Source organism: Enoplosus armatus, chromosome 6 (assembly GCF_043641665.1).
Source record: "Enoplosus armatus isolate fEnoArm2 chromosome 6, fEnoArm2.hap1, whole genome shotgun sequence".
Taxonomy (NCBI): Eukaryota; Metazoa; Chordata; class Actinopteri; order Centrarchiformes; family Enoplosidae; genus Enoplosus; species Enoplosus armatus.
Window position 1 is genome coordinate 2,884,804 of NC_092185.1, and position 14,889 is coordinate 2,899,692.

A 14,889-nucleotide genomic window follows, 5' to 3' on the forward strand; every position below is an offset into this window, starting at 1 on the left:
TTCACAGAATATCTGAAGGTTTCAAATTCAAAATGTTTCAGAACTTGGTAATACTACTTTGACTTGCATTTAGGACCAATACAAGAACCAAAATAAAGAAGCGAGACCAACAGCTGCAGCTTATTGTTGACTAAAAACGGTTGGTTTTTATGTAGGTTTCAGTCAAAACAAAAAAGAAATGAACTGCCATGTAAAAAAGGTGAACTTTAAAGAGCATGAATAGTAACTGTTGGGAGACTCATGTCTGAAACGATCTGCCTCGTGTTTGATTTCTGTGCACGTCCATATTTCTCGGCTCTAATCCACCTCTCCAGTTCCAGGTCTTCTCTAGGAATTTGAACACTGTCGCAGTCTGATGGACCGGCACAACTGTCCACTCACATCATTCCTGTTCACTCTTAAATGAGACACCACCCCCACCCCCTCCTAACCCTCCCCCGATGACAGCTGCTGCACTTCAATTGTTAGAGACGGATATTTTCAAATGATGGAGCGCTGGTGTCTAAGCTTGTTAAACGAGCAGTGTCAACGATACGAGCCTGACCCATGACGTCTCTGTAAAGCCTGACCCAATGCTAAACAAAGACTACATTTTGTTTGCTTATCTAGTTTATCATTTCCATCTTATAAAAACAATGTTTATGAAGCGGTGATGCTGGACGTGTACCTCGAGGAACTGGGCGTTGATCTTGAACTCAGGTACGGGGAGCCCCTGCTCCTGGGCCGCCTGACGCCGCTCCTCGATGCCCTTGAAGAGGTGGTGGACGGCGCGGGGGATGATACCGAGCTCCTCGTCTAAGATGTTGACGTCAAAGCCCGTCCCCATGGTGTAGGTCTTCCCTGAACCCGTCTGGACGGGTAGGAGGAAAAATATAATATAAATACAAACAAAAGAACTAAACACAAGTCGTTCATGAAATGTAAAAACTCTGCTGCCTTAAAGGGGAACTCGAGAGCCATGTAGACTCCTGATTTACCTGCTTTTACTTTGCGTTGCCGTTCTATTTCTGACTTCCTTTGACTCCTTCTTTTGACATTCACTAGAGATAGACAGGAACTCATTGCATTTACCTGGGGGCTTTGCACGCAGTTGGAGAGCGAGTTTTTCCAGTCCAGAAAAAAAGGTGACTTCTGTCTCTTTAAAAAAAGCATGCCGTCTCAATCTGGTCAGCTGAGTCTGTTGTTCATTTACCTGCAATTTTTCTTTGCTCTTCAATTTGTCATTTATCATGTTTTAAGACACTGAAAACACATGCTAGCGTTTAGCATGTTATGTTTAGCATTACAGAACACACAGATACCAAAGTCCTTATGGCGAGGCATAACATTTACTCTCCACATCATTACTGTCCGTTTATATCTGCAACCCAACCAGGCAGAGTTCTTGTGATGCAGCCGAGTGGGTCGGTCTAAATCTAGATTAGTCCCTGTAAAGCCACCGAGGCAAGCAGGTCTGATCCGGGCCAAAACCGACCGCAGTCTGTGTGAATGTGCTTTCAGAAGTAGGCCAGAAGCAGTTACCGGGGAGATGTGGGTCAACACGGACACGCATTAAAGATGTATAGCTGTCTAAAAAGGTGTGCGTTCACTTGACTTCACTTTGAATCGTGCGAGCGCCGTACAGCAGGAGCTCTGTCGCCACGGCAACCTGAGCAGTGGGGGAGGTAAAGGGGAGCAGTGGGGTTGTGAGGCCCAAACTTGCATGTTATTTCCATGTGGTGAACTTGGTGATGGAGGCCGAGAGGAAAAGGGAAGCGGAAAGGGCAGCGAGAGAGGCGTAGAGCTGCAACTAATGATTATTATCAGGGTCAATTAATCTGCAGAGTTTTATCTAAATTAATCTATTAAATGTCTGAAGATTGAAAAACACCCATAAGAATTTCCCAAAGCCCAGGGTGACACTTTCAGCTTGTTTTCCCTCATAAAGCAGCGCTCCTCTGCAAGTTTTCCACACCCCCAACCCCGACAACTGACAAAGTACCCCTGGGCTGCAAGTACCGCTTGTTGGGATTCACTGCTCTATTGTAATTCTACAGATGCTGCTTCTGTGTACTCTCACTGCATGTTTATTCATCATGGAGGACGGATCCCCCTCTGCTGCTCTCCCAGAGGCCTCTCTTTCCTTTCATTGCTGGAGTATTTTTACTTATCCAAGGATATAGAGGGTGTTTTAGTGTGAAGCCCTCCCAAATAAAATTGTGATTTGGGGCAAAATAAATACAATCAACAAACTGTCATATTGTCATACACATTAAAGAAAACATTCTAATTATAAAAGGTACAGTTTGGGGAAATGCACTTATTTGCTTTCCTGCTGACAGAAGATCAATACCACTCTTATATCTGTTATTATGATGTAAAGCTGGAGCCAGCAGCCAGTTAGCTTAGCTCAGCATAGAGACTGGAAACAAGGGGAAAGAGCTAGCCTGGCTCTGTCTTAACACAATACATGTTAGCCAGGCTAGCTCTTTCCCCCTCCGTCTTTATGGCCTGGCTGTACCTTCCTTCCGAAATGTCTCCTCTGGTCTTTTTTTTATCCAAATGTCAACACTCTCCACCTCCACACAAACGCACAGAGCCCATTTCCCTACATGCACCCGGCTATAAAGCAGCATCAGCACTGCAGCTGTGATACGGAGGACAAAGACTCGCCTGTCCGTATGCAAACACGGTGGCGTTGTAGCCCTCGAAGCAGCCCTCGATCAGCTTCTCGGTGCAGTTGGTGTAGATGTCGTCCTGCTGGGAGTCCATGTCGAACATGTAGTCGTAGGTGAAGGCTTTGTCTTTCCCCAGGATCACCTGAGGCTCCCCGGGCATCACGTATGTACAGATGTGACATCCCTCTATCTTCTCCCGGGCCAGCTGAGGACGAATCCTACAGCAAAGAAAAACAGAGAGCTTGTTGAGGAACACAATGACGAGGTACACTCCCTGACCACTTTATAAGGTACACCTATATACATACATATGAAACATTTCCAAAGCGTCAGACAGAAGGGTTACTTCAACTATTTGTTCATTACTGATAATTTGAAACATTTAAAAACACCCTTTTGTTATAAAACACCACTACTGCCCCCTTTAAAAAGGTTCCTTAACTCATTTGCGAGAGCTTATGTTAATATGTTATATGTTAATTCAATCTGGGCAAGAAGAATGCAGCCTAAAGTAGGAGACACTGTTGGCATCACACAGCCCACAACCACTGAGCCAAATAACCATCTTTTATTTGTCTATATGCAATTTAATTATAAATAATTCAACAAAATAAAAAAGGAGAACATTGACAAAAACTTTAGTTCATACGCTGAATGCATAATCAAACTAAAAGAAAACTACAGAAGCAACTGTGCAGCATTATGACATTATTGCTCATTTACATACAACAAAGGGCTTTTAAAACACATTAAAAAATAACAGGGGGTTTGGTGGGGAATATAAACAGGTCTTACCAACAACATTACAGTCTAGTTTTGAACAATTCACACAGAGCAGGTAGAGTGTCTCCTTTTTATGCTCAAGGGCACATTAACAGGATGCACAGCTACTGCAGCTGCTGCTGAGTGCAGTGGTTACTGTGGGGATCAAACCTGTGAATCACAGTCTTTCTCACCACGCTGCTGAATGAGTTCAGTAAGCAATCATGGAGCTGCTTCAGTACGCAGTGAGCTGGAGACACAGTTTGTTCACGCATGGTGATTATAACGCTGCATTAGCAAATGTTTGGCACCCGGCCATTAGGGACACATTCAACAAGCCTCCTGTGGACGTAAAGAGCTCCACAAAGTCTTATTTCTCTGCTTCTTGTGTCACAGGCAAATGTCACTGTGACCATCTTGAATCACAGCAACACACTGAACGTGTTTTGTCATTTCATACGTTTTCATCTGCCGCAGATGTGAGGGGGGGTCAACATCCTACTCTGACCCAGTACTTTGTCCCATAAAACCTGCCAGCTGGGTTAATATGTTCTGCTTTAGTCTCACAAAGCTGAAACGCTGAACGTCAGTAATCCTGAATGTTGGCCAACTGAAATCTGGTCGGGATGAACTAGTTTAATGTGCAAGTGAGAGAGGAGGACGAGGGGACGAGAGAGACGGGGAGACAGTGAAAACCTGAGACGAGTGTCCAACTTCACCGTCCGATCCTCTCTTAACTCTTAAAACTCAAAACTCGACTCAACTCGTTTTCATTTGACACTATTTTGTTGTTTAAATTAATGATTTCAAGCAAACTGATTTATTGAAGTTTGATAGGTTTGACTGATGTAAAGCATAACATCATTTTTTAACGTGTCATCTTGTGATATACACTTATATTGGAAAACTATTTGTAATGATATTATTATTATTTACCCCGAGCGAAAAGTCTCTTTATAGCAGAAAAACACCTCCATCATTTCTTATGCAGGTAGATTGAGAAGCTCAGCGTCTGCACTCTGTTCTTACATTCAAGACGTTTATTGAGTCATTTCATCAAAGTGATGTTTCAGGCCACTCAGACGTTCCTCAGAGTTATTTAGAGACGGAAAATGTCTGCAGGGACCGAATCGTTACTTTGATGTACCGTGCTTCATCACACAAACACACTCTAACGTCGCGGTTCTCAATCCTGAACCTAAAGTACCACGACTTTGCTGTTGTACCATCTCATCAGGAACCGATTCATGCAACCCAACGACAACTCGCTCTGTCCTCTCAAACTCTCCTCATGAGTTCAGCTCATAAACAAGCTCGGAAGAAAAGCACCTGACAGCGGGCCCTGCCGGTCTCCCTGTCCTGAGTGGATAAGGGCCTCATTGTGCCTCCAAGTTCAGGGCAGAACAATGCTGTGAGGGGAGTACAGTGCGGCCATTGTGTCCGTCTGCGTGACACTGGATCGCAGCGCTGACAGCGACGACCAGGCTGCAGGATTACACGTCTGGACGGAGGCGAGGGAGGAGAGGTAATGTCCTGCCTGGAGGTCATGACGGGTCCGCAAATAACTACATACACACAGACGGAAGATACCGCCTTAAAAACCTGTCGTATCTGCTGTTATATTCACTTCCAGGCTGCCGTATCTCTGAAACTCGACTCCTCGTAATGTTGGTCATCGAGGAATTTAGGTTCATTCTTCCGTTGCACTCGTATCATTACACTTTCATGTGAAGGTTTTCCCCGGGCCGGCCTAAAAAGCTGCATGGGAAAATATAAACATATGAGCATAACAAATCATGTGAGACAAGGAGAAGAAGAGACGGAGCCAACTCAGCACGCCAAGAAGCTGCTTCAGTATTAATGGACACCGACAGTCCCCGGGGGTAGTTTTGCTTGGGTTAGCTAGTTTTAACCAACGTTAGAAGTCGAGTTTGGAAGAAAATAAGCTTTAGGTTTAAGTAAATTAGGTGCACGGCTCACCAAAGTCACGTTATATGACTTAGAAGTCTTAAGTCTAGGCATGTCAATCACCATCTTTTTATATTTATGATACTAATCTGGTTAAAACCTGGTTTCCCACAGTGTTTTATACCTCACCTGAATCAAATATCCCCTCTACTAATATTGTTAATATAAATTACATTATATAAAAAAAAGAAAAAAAAGGCAAATATTAAATTGATCATGAGAGAAGATGTGTTACCCCCTCAGTTTAACAGTTTCCTGTCGGGGAAACTCCGGACCTTTCTGTGATTAACAACACACAGCAGTCCTGAGCTTCCTCAGGATACAAACCCTCTTTGAACGAGAGTACACGGAGAAACAAAACAAATCTCCTCTGTAATCCTTCTCGGCTCGTGTTCTATTGTTTGGACCTCACGGCGCCGTTTAATGAACAATAAACGTGATCCCAGTCAGAAAATCAATTAGCTTCCATGTCAAATTCACCATTTTCAACCAAATTCCATGTTTCCTCGGCCTGTGAGAGACTTCTAGAAATCTAATCCTTTCCAGCAACCACAAGGGGGGGGTCTTTGTTTCAGACAATTTAGCTCACTAATTGGGTGTGTAATCCTGTCTGTTTCAACACTTTCCCACAGTACTTTCACACCCGGGACTCAGGCGGCGTTTCCCAAATTTATTCTCTTTTCATCTGCATGTAAACAATGAGACTTCCTGCTGGTGCCATCAGGTTTTTGGAGGAGATTTAGCTTAAAGAAAATAAGAGCTGGCAATTACATGGCCGACTTTCAGATGTACTGTGTTGTATCAGCGTGGTATAAACATATATTGTTTTACAAAATGTGGTAATTTAAACAAAGAGAGACACATTTGAGGAAAATCTGAAGAATATTCCTGCCAAAACACTACATAAGGCCTCATGGCCAGCTCATTAGCGGGAAGTAAGTAGATATTTTGTAAAAATACAAGTGAGTAATACTATGTTCAAAGGGGAAATGGATGTCAATGTGGTCCAATCTGTAAAATGCACAGTAAACTGAGCCACGCTGTATCGACACCAGCCATAAAAAACAGTTGTGGTGACTCGTCTATTTTAGGGCCGATGGATTTGGAGCGTTAGTGGGGGAGTCGAGGTCAGAGTTCAGATGAGGGTCAGGGTCGGGGGTCACGACGTCTCTGTGGCACAGACCTGATGTCTGGCTATCGGTTAGCCAGTAGAGTCAAGATACAAAACGCAGAGGGTCCGAAACAACTAACACAGACATTTGACGCTTTATATTTAACCAGTTTGGGTTCAAGTCTGTCCAGAAACGTCCGTCAAAACACGGCTGTTTACTTCCTAAAACTTCCTGTTCCCGTTCACTGCTTCTTTCTGAGCTGTTGGTTCAGCTGTGAACACCGGAGCACGCCCAAACCTGCCACCACGCCCCCCCCGCCCCCCCAACTCCTCCAACCTCCTCACTGCTCTCAATAAATCATTACGGGTGCCGCACATCAGTGCATGGGAGGGGTGAAGGATGAAGAGGTGTGTGCTTCACCTACAGCTGTCAGCAAATTACTAAAATAAAAAAGATGGAATCCATGCAGACAGAAAAAAAGTATTTCAAGAAACTATTAGCAGTCAGGAAACTCTGGAAACCCAGATATCTTTAGGATTGTGTCAAGCCTGTCATTACTTTAGAGGTATTTGTATTTCTTCTGCTTTTTTTTATGGCACAATTCTGCTTCTGTGAACATTAAATGTTTAAGGAAAATGAATTAAATCATCATACGCATGAAATACCATCACAGTACTATGATAGACACTAACTTCATGAAGGCGTAGTTTTTTCACAGTACTGCAGAGAGCCTGAATACTGCGGAGATACAGAGAAGAAAAGATTCACAGCAACCTTTGTTCGTGCACTCGCAGCCAAAAAAAAAATCAAAGCCACGCACACAAAAGCTCCACTCCCAGAGGTCTCTGCAGACCGGAGAGTAGACAGGCCTGATCTTTATGTGGAGGTTTGCTGAGAGCAGCGGTGCGGCTGCTCGGGATGATGTCACCTGCCCGCTCGACTTCAGGCGTTAACGTCTCGCCGTCCTTCACAGAGGAGACAAGGTGTGAAGGTCAGAGAGGAAGAGCATATGCAGAAGAAAGACAAGGTAATAAAGAGAGAAAGTGCGTGATAGGGCAGCTGATCGCTCTCTTCGTCCGTTTCCTTTCTCACCACCAGAAAACAATGTTTAACAAGGCATCATGTGCCAGAAGGGGTGGGGTTAACACATCAGGACGATTCAGAACTGGTCAGGTGAGTCGCAAATTACAGGAACGTGTTCTTAATTGCCTTTGCAGCTCTTTGCTGTTGGTTGTCTTAATCTTCCTGTCAATCACTGTCCTACAATGGCAAACCAATCTGTCCTTGGGGCCGTGGGTCAGACCACTTAAAGTACTTGAAAATACAACTTGCGTGTAAGGCGACATCACAAAAGGACTTTCACACACCACAGGAGGTCCAAAACCAGAGAAATGACACTGACCACATCACTGTTTGTGAAGGACAGTCTGCCATATGAAACTACTGAAAAAGCTGCATTAACTGGAGGAGCAGTACCTCCAACTTGTAGTCAGACAGTATTTCTCAGGCAAAAATCTTTACAGCACGCTGTGCTTCCAGTACAGTATGTGGGTAACATTACTCCATTTCACTTTTATATCCAGCACTGTCACATTGAGGCTTCTGTGGATGTATACAAGTCTACTGTTTATTAAACTACTTTTCCTGGTGAATAAAACATTTTCTATAATTAATAAATGAAAAATGTTTCACTGCAGTTCGTTACTATCTTTGTCATTCATTTTAAACACTGCATTTACACACAACACAAACTAATGAGGAACTGTTACCATCATACTTTAACTGCACTACAATGTACTATACTCTACTCCTACTGCCATCCTACAAAGACACTGCATGCTGGCAGCGGTTGCATATTACACATACATGAAGAAATCAGCTCTGCAGAATGGGGATTAGTGCGACAGAGCTGAGCTGGGGGTGTATGTCAAAGGGGGGGGGGCGTGTGCAGGTTTAAAGAGAAGGACTTAACACTGTGGGAGCTGGATGATATCTGGGGAACTGTGAAATACTTAAAGCCTGTGTGTATTTTGAGGCGAGTGAGGCAGCACATTAATACACAGAAGTGGATATGAATATACAGTCCTGGTTTTCACAGCGTGTTTGCTGACTACTGCAGATTGGCTACAGCCTCAAACTAAACTGCCTGGCAGGAAAAATTAAAAAAGAAACGAAAAAGAAAGAAAGACCCATCAGCAAGATCCTCTGCAGCTTTGGTGGATGCTTTAAAAAGAAGAAAGGGGCCTTTCAGTACAATGAGGAGGTACATTTTTAGTATCAAAAACCCTCCTAGAAGTGGTTTCATGCTCTGCCCATTCAGCCAGACAGGACCACCTACTGCACCAGACAAAGAGCTCAGAGCACCGTCTACTTTCACCGACCACCAGGCCACAGAAGAGCCGCACGAAAACCACGAGCACAATGCGATCTGTGCCACGGTCAAACACAAATCCATCACGGACTAAAGCTTTAACTTTCATATCTGTGGAGATCCGATACGCCCTTAATACTGTACTAATATGTCTTTATGTCTGTGCCGCACTGAAACAGCCTGTGCTCTGCGTGACATAAAGGATGGGGTTGCCATGGTGACCGATAATGGAAGCCAAGAATTAAAGTCATAATCCGATCCCAGCAGGATATTTCGCTGGTCTGGCCGACTAAAAGACGCCAGGAGGAGGGGCAGAGACAAACTCGCTCAGCATCCTGCCACCCGTCAAAGACTTCAGGAGGAGGTTCATTCACTGCCAACATTTTCTCTGTGCCTCCGTCCTCGTGACTGAAGCAGGAGCATCATATAATTATTCTTTACCCACAGGGATAATTTCACCTCTTTTCACCAGGCTTTGGTTGTTAATTTCACAAAGCCTCAAACGCAGTCTGGGTTAAAAATCCAACTGGTGTTTAGAGGATATGAAATATTAATTAGCCCAAAGTGGAGTCGGAAGAGAGAGTTAGCCTCAGGTCAAGTTCCAAGACCTTCTTCAGCGCCGCTGCTGCATTCATTAAATCCAGTTTTGTAAAAAGGGACATCAGTGAGTCAGTAGCTGTAATTCAGCACAGCGACTACATTTTAAGTCAAACTTCATTATTACTTATTAAATTACAAACCATTTTCAAATAACAAGTGCTAAAAATAAGACATTTTTATGGAAGCTGACAAATGCGTAGCTCAAAATCAGTTGTGCAGGTATCATACAAAACCTTCAATCCCTCAATTCAGACAGGAAAGACACACAAACTGTCAAACATCTGAATTTAATTCTAATCACTTCAACACAAACAAAGGTTGTTTTGACAACAGACTTCTAAATCTGACATGAGTGCACAGCCTCATCCTTAAACAGGTAACAGCTCGTTCTACTCTGAGGAGACTAAACTCAAATCCTTCCTGCAAAGCTTAAGAGATGAAACCAGAACATTCCTGCACAGAAATACAATATTAGAGAAAAAGAGTTTAACATTTACACCCTTATTACCAGACACCCCAACTGACAACTCAAGAGAAGAGGGATATTTTATATTATGTATTTTATATCCTCATATCAAACCTCACTAGCAAGCTTCCCCTGAACAGAGCTGAAGCCACTAAAATGAGGACTTGAGACTTGACTCGGACTTGACGGCTGCGAGACTGGACTTAATAAAAAGGCTTTACTTCCTGACCTGCAGGTACAGTCGCGGAATAATAAATAAATCCAACTGCGACGAGTATGAAGTTATCAAGCCAAGTAACAAAAACAGCATCAACACAGCTTTGAAAGGAAAATGTGTACCGATGTGTCATTTAATGGTCTTGTGAAAGACCTGAATCTTGACCTGCAATTCGCTTAGTAAAGACGTACGACTTGACTTGCTGTCAAGGACCTGAGACACAAAATTTACTGACAGTAAGTAAATAAAAATGGCCTCCAATAGATCTTTACTTATTCTTTAATCAGATATTTCCTGATTTAAATCAATACAGACTGTATCTTATATGAATCATACAGCTGCTGATGTTTCGACAACATTTAAGAAAAACAAATGTTTATATTCATCGACATGAGATAGAAATGTGTTTGTTTTACTGTTATTTAACAAAGCTGTAACCACAGGTCTCCTCGGCTCAGTTGTCCACCTCCTGATTACTAACCAGAGCAATGTGCAGCTCATTTTGAAAATGGTTTTACCTCCAGGAACTCGTCGCGAGGTGTGTTACAGAGCAACAGCACAGACGACAAGTTCATCACGTATTTTCACGCGAGGCCAGAGCTGGCACAAACAAGACACCCAGGCCACTGCCAGGCCACAACGCCTGCGTTTTATAATCTGCACACCAGGTTCATGGAGGCCGACTCTTCCCCGCCGCTGACCTGAGTTCATCTTCGTCTAATAAAGCTTTGGGTATGCACGGAGATCCCGCTGATCCCGCTGATCCTCCAGCTTGTGAGCCTTTTGGAAAATGTGCCTTTCAAAAACAAACAAGGCTGCGCCAAGTCCCCGTGGCACGCTGATAACGGCTTTGCTGCTTCCTGCAGGTCAAGGGTCAGGGAGCAGACCACCCCATCATCATCATCAGGGGCGGGGAGGGGAGGGAAAGGTTAGGCAACAGGAGGTGTCAGCAAGGGATCATCTGTAGCTGTCAACATGATGAGGAAAAACTGGCAGGCGCGCTGGGGTCAGCGTTGCAGGGAACACGACCCCTTTATTCCTCTAAACGGCACAATTTTCAAAACACGGCTGTCAGGTGGAGAAAAATATCTTTTGGTGGGAAACAGCGGATTGTGCTTCTAAACATCCAACGCCACTCGTATCTAATTCTTAATAATGCCAGCTCGTGGCATGTTGTCATTAGCACTGGCTGCTCTGTTAAATTAGCCTGACGATAACTAGCTAACCACCAGAAAGCAGCTGTTAATTCAGGTTAACTGTATAACACTTGCTCACTTCCACAACTAAAAAGGTTCATTTTCTTAAAAGAGAAACTTGATTTACATAGTATTTGTTTTATTTTCAGATATAGAGTCATACTGACCGTCCAAATACAAATGAGCCAGGATGTAAATTAAAGCCAATTGGATTTGTTACTTGAAAGTTTGCAGATATTTGCGACAAAGAGTCAAATCATACTGTTTCTCTGCAGTTCGCTGTGAAATGTCCCAGCTGCAGAATAATTAAATATCAGAAACATCTTTATTATCACAAACCCGTCTTCTCAGGCTGTTTGATTTTGCATAAAGATATTTAACTATACGGACGTGGAGACGGGTAGCGTACAAATACCGGCTAGCAGAGAAGACACGTTTACACGAAGGCATCCAGGTCTGATATTGGTCTTGATATATGTGTTTGTTGAACAAAAAAGTATGATTTTTAAACATATTGTAAAAGTATATTTTCATAAAATGCATAGCCAGCACTGCAGTCCAAAACTAGAGCTGGTCTTCACGTGACATTAGGTCAGGTGTTTCAGGTGTATGACGTCCTCTAGTAGCAGTAACACGTCCGTCTGTTACCTATATATCAGGTTAGCAATCAGCTAACTGTATCATTCAGTACCAATATTCAATACAGGGATAGCTACAGAAACACAGTCTACATTAAATTACTTTTTTTTATTAGTTAGCCCACACTAAAGAGATGACAGTAAATGAGTGGCGAGAGAGACGGGAAGCCGGATGGGAACTGGGGACGTTGAGGTTCATGGTCAGACCCTTAAAACACTTCTTGAGCATTTAAAAGCCTAAAGAACAAGCAACAGACCAGATGGGTCGGGTAAGTTTTGGTGTCACAAATCGTTAAAATGCTGTTGAAGAAGTAGAAGCTTTCCCAAACTCACAAAAATGATTGTTTTTTGGAAAGGAGAAATATTAAAGATGTAAAATAAATTGCACAAATTTTACTGCAAATACAAAAACCCATTTCAGTCACTCCTTGATTCGGCTGCAAATACCACACACCTGTTTTTCAGTCAAACACCACTGATATCATCGAATTTACCAAAGAAAAATAATAACGGTGTGTAAAATTCCACTTCACTGCCCGCATGGCAGAGTCAGGATTGGACTGCAGTGTCATTCAACCATGTGGTGTTGACACAGGAGTCCCATCTCTGTGTCAACCACAGGCCAGCAACACAAAAGCAAGTGTATGTGTGGGACACATCAGCCTGCCGCCATGTGCAGCTTTCAAGGCAGCCAGATAGCAGATAATAGGTTAGGTAAACATGGCGTTGGAGGTCGAGTGGAAGTCAGTTTGGCTCCACAGTTAACTATTTGCATCTCTGTCAGATACATGATTCTATTTTTTTGCCATTACTTGCCGGCGGCTGGCCAATCAACACTGCGACGTTTAACAAAGACACCACCCACGTTGAGTGTTCACACCTGCAGCAAAATTCAAATTACCAACACCTCATGAATATGCAGATTCAGACAGCTGCTACATGACGCCAGCAGGTGGTGGAGGTTCATTTGCATATGCTGCCTTCAGCACCGTTTTTTAATCCACGCCTGCTTTTTAGGTGCAAGACCGTCGGACACAGGAAGGAAGACGTCCGACGACCTCACTGTACGACAGGTGTGACAGGTGTGTGTTGTGTTGTTGCCACACAGATCTCAAAATGTTGTCCTCCACAAATGATGCAGGTCAGTTAGTGTTGAGATGCATCACCCCTTCAAGTTTCATCAATATCAAAACAAGGGCCACCTGTCAAGCGGCGATTATTTCACATCGTTTTGTCTATCATGTCAGAAAGGTTCAGGGTGACATCTTCAAATGCCTTACTTTGTCCAAAACACAAAGATATACAGTTTACTCTCATATTAGGACAACAAACACACCACAAATCCTCAGATATGACAAAAAGTAACTGAAACAATTAACCAATTAACAAAATAGTTGCCAATTAATCAGCTGTCGATTGACTAACTGATTAATCATCTAATCATTGTCGTTACTAAAACGATGAAAGTAAATTTTCATCTGTCCATCCAGCGTGTAATGTTTTATACATTACAACATAATGCCAGTAAGGCTCATTTCTCCACGTTTCATTAAAGCTGAGCCAGTGGTATCTAAGATGAGCACTGAAACAAGAAGAAGAAGAATTGACAGAAAAGTAATCAGTAACACTTTTGTATATTTATTAAGCAAAAAATGCTAAATATTTGCTCATGAACTGTATGAATTTTTTCCACTTTTCTCTGTATCCTCATCACTGTAAATGTTTGGGTTTTGGACTGTTGATCAGTAATAACTGTTGTTGCTGCCCCATCGGAGAGGTTACATGAGAGTACAACCTTTTTATTATACCACCTCCATTAGGCCAATCCAACATTTTTAATAACCTGACAGTTTAAAGATGAACAACCCAAATCAGGCCAGTGACGTCGGAGATATCACAGATATAACCTCAAATATCACAGCCTGATTCATGAAGACCAGCTCACTTTACAGAGAAAATACATCCCCACCTATTAACTGCAGAGACAGCCTCTTGACATAAATAACAAGGTGGCAGCTCACAATGCAAACAGAGCTATTTGTGCCCGTCTGAGGCCTATTTGTGATGTTCTGCTGGCAGTTTGATGATGGAAGTTAAGTTACACATCCACATCCTATTTGTGGCACCAGTTCCACATTTAGACGTCACCCATTTTAGCTGAGCCCTTAACTGGACTGATCTGTACAGTGAGGAAAAAGGCTGACAACACAGACGGAGTGAAAAGAAAATGACACAAAACAAAAAAAAAGAAGGAAGTGCAGCGGAGGAAAAACAAAGGCAGCAGCAGAGAGAACAACATATTTGCATGGGTGTGGTGTCCATGTAAGGTACTCTATAATTACATCCACTTTATTCTGCATGGCCAGCTTGTTTCATAAGGAGGGGGTGGGGTTGGGGGGTCCAGTCCTTGTCATAAACGTGTCCACATGTTGTGCGTGCGGCTCCACAGTTGAAGGCTCTCTGCATCGCTGCAGATACGCCTGGAAGAAATGCGCTGACTCCTGAGAGGTTGCGGTATAGATAACTGAGGTCTTTCAGCAGCGCTGCGGCCAGTTCGGGAGTCTATTTTGGGGCAAGTTGAGTTTAAGTGTAGGCTATGCTTAGTGTCGTCCTGGAAGGGAAGAGCCTGCTGTCTAGAAAGAGGGTCATGACGGCCGAACACTGGAAATGTTTCAGATTACTGAGTTACTGAGTGCAGGGCACAAAGTCAGTTACTGAAGATCATCTGAATATCTGATAATAGAAGGACGTCTACAGTCCTGCCGCAGAACTTTATTTGGGGTGTTTGTAGGGCTGCAACTAATGATTACATTCATTATGAAAAATCTATCAATTCTTTTTTGGATTAATAGTTTAATCTGTAAAAAGTTGCCCCGGAGACCCCGGCAACTGCTTGTTTTGT

General features: G+C 43.2%; 1 protein-coding gene across 1 annotated transcript in view; it reads right to left on the reverse strand.

Annotated features, from left to right (window-relative positions):
• kif21a (kinesin family member 21A) overlaps positions 1–14,889 on the reverse strand; it is a 41,817-nt gene that overhangs the window by 21,650 nt on the left and 5,278 nt on the right. The window contains exons 2-3 of the mRNA XM_070906943.1: positions 2,653–2,938; positions 668–850 (exon numbers count right to left, since the gene is read on the reverse strand). Of these exons, the coding sequence (XP_070763044.1) occupies positions 668–850; positions 2,653–2,938 (469 nt within the window). The remainder of the gene's footprint in view (positions 1–667; positions 851–2,652; positions 2,939–14,889) is intronic.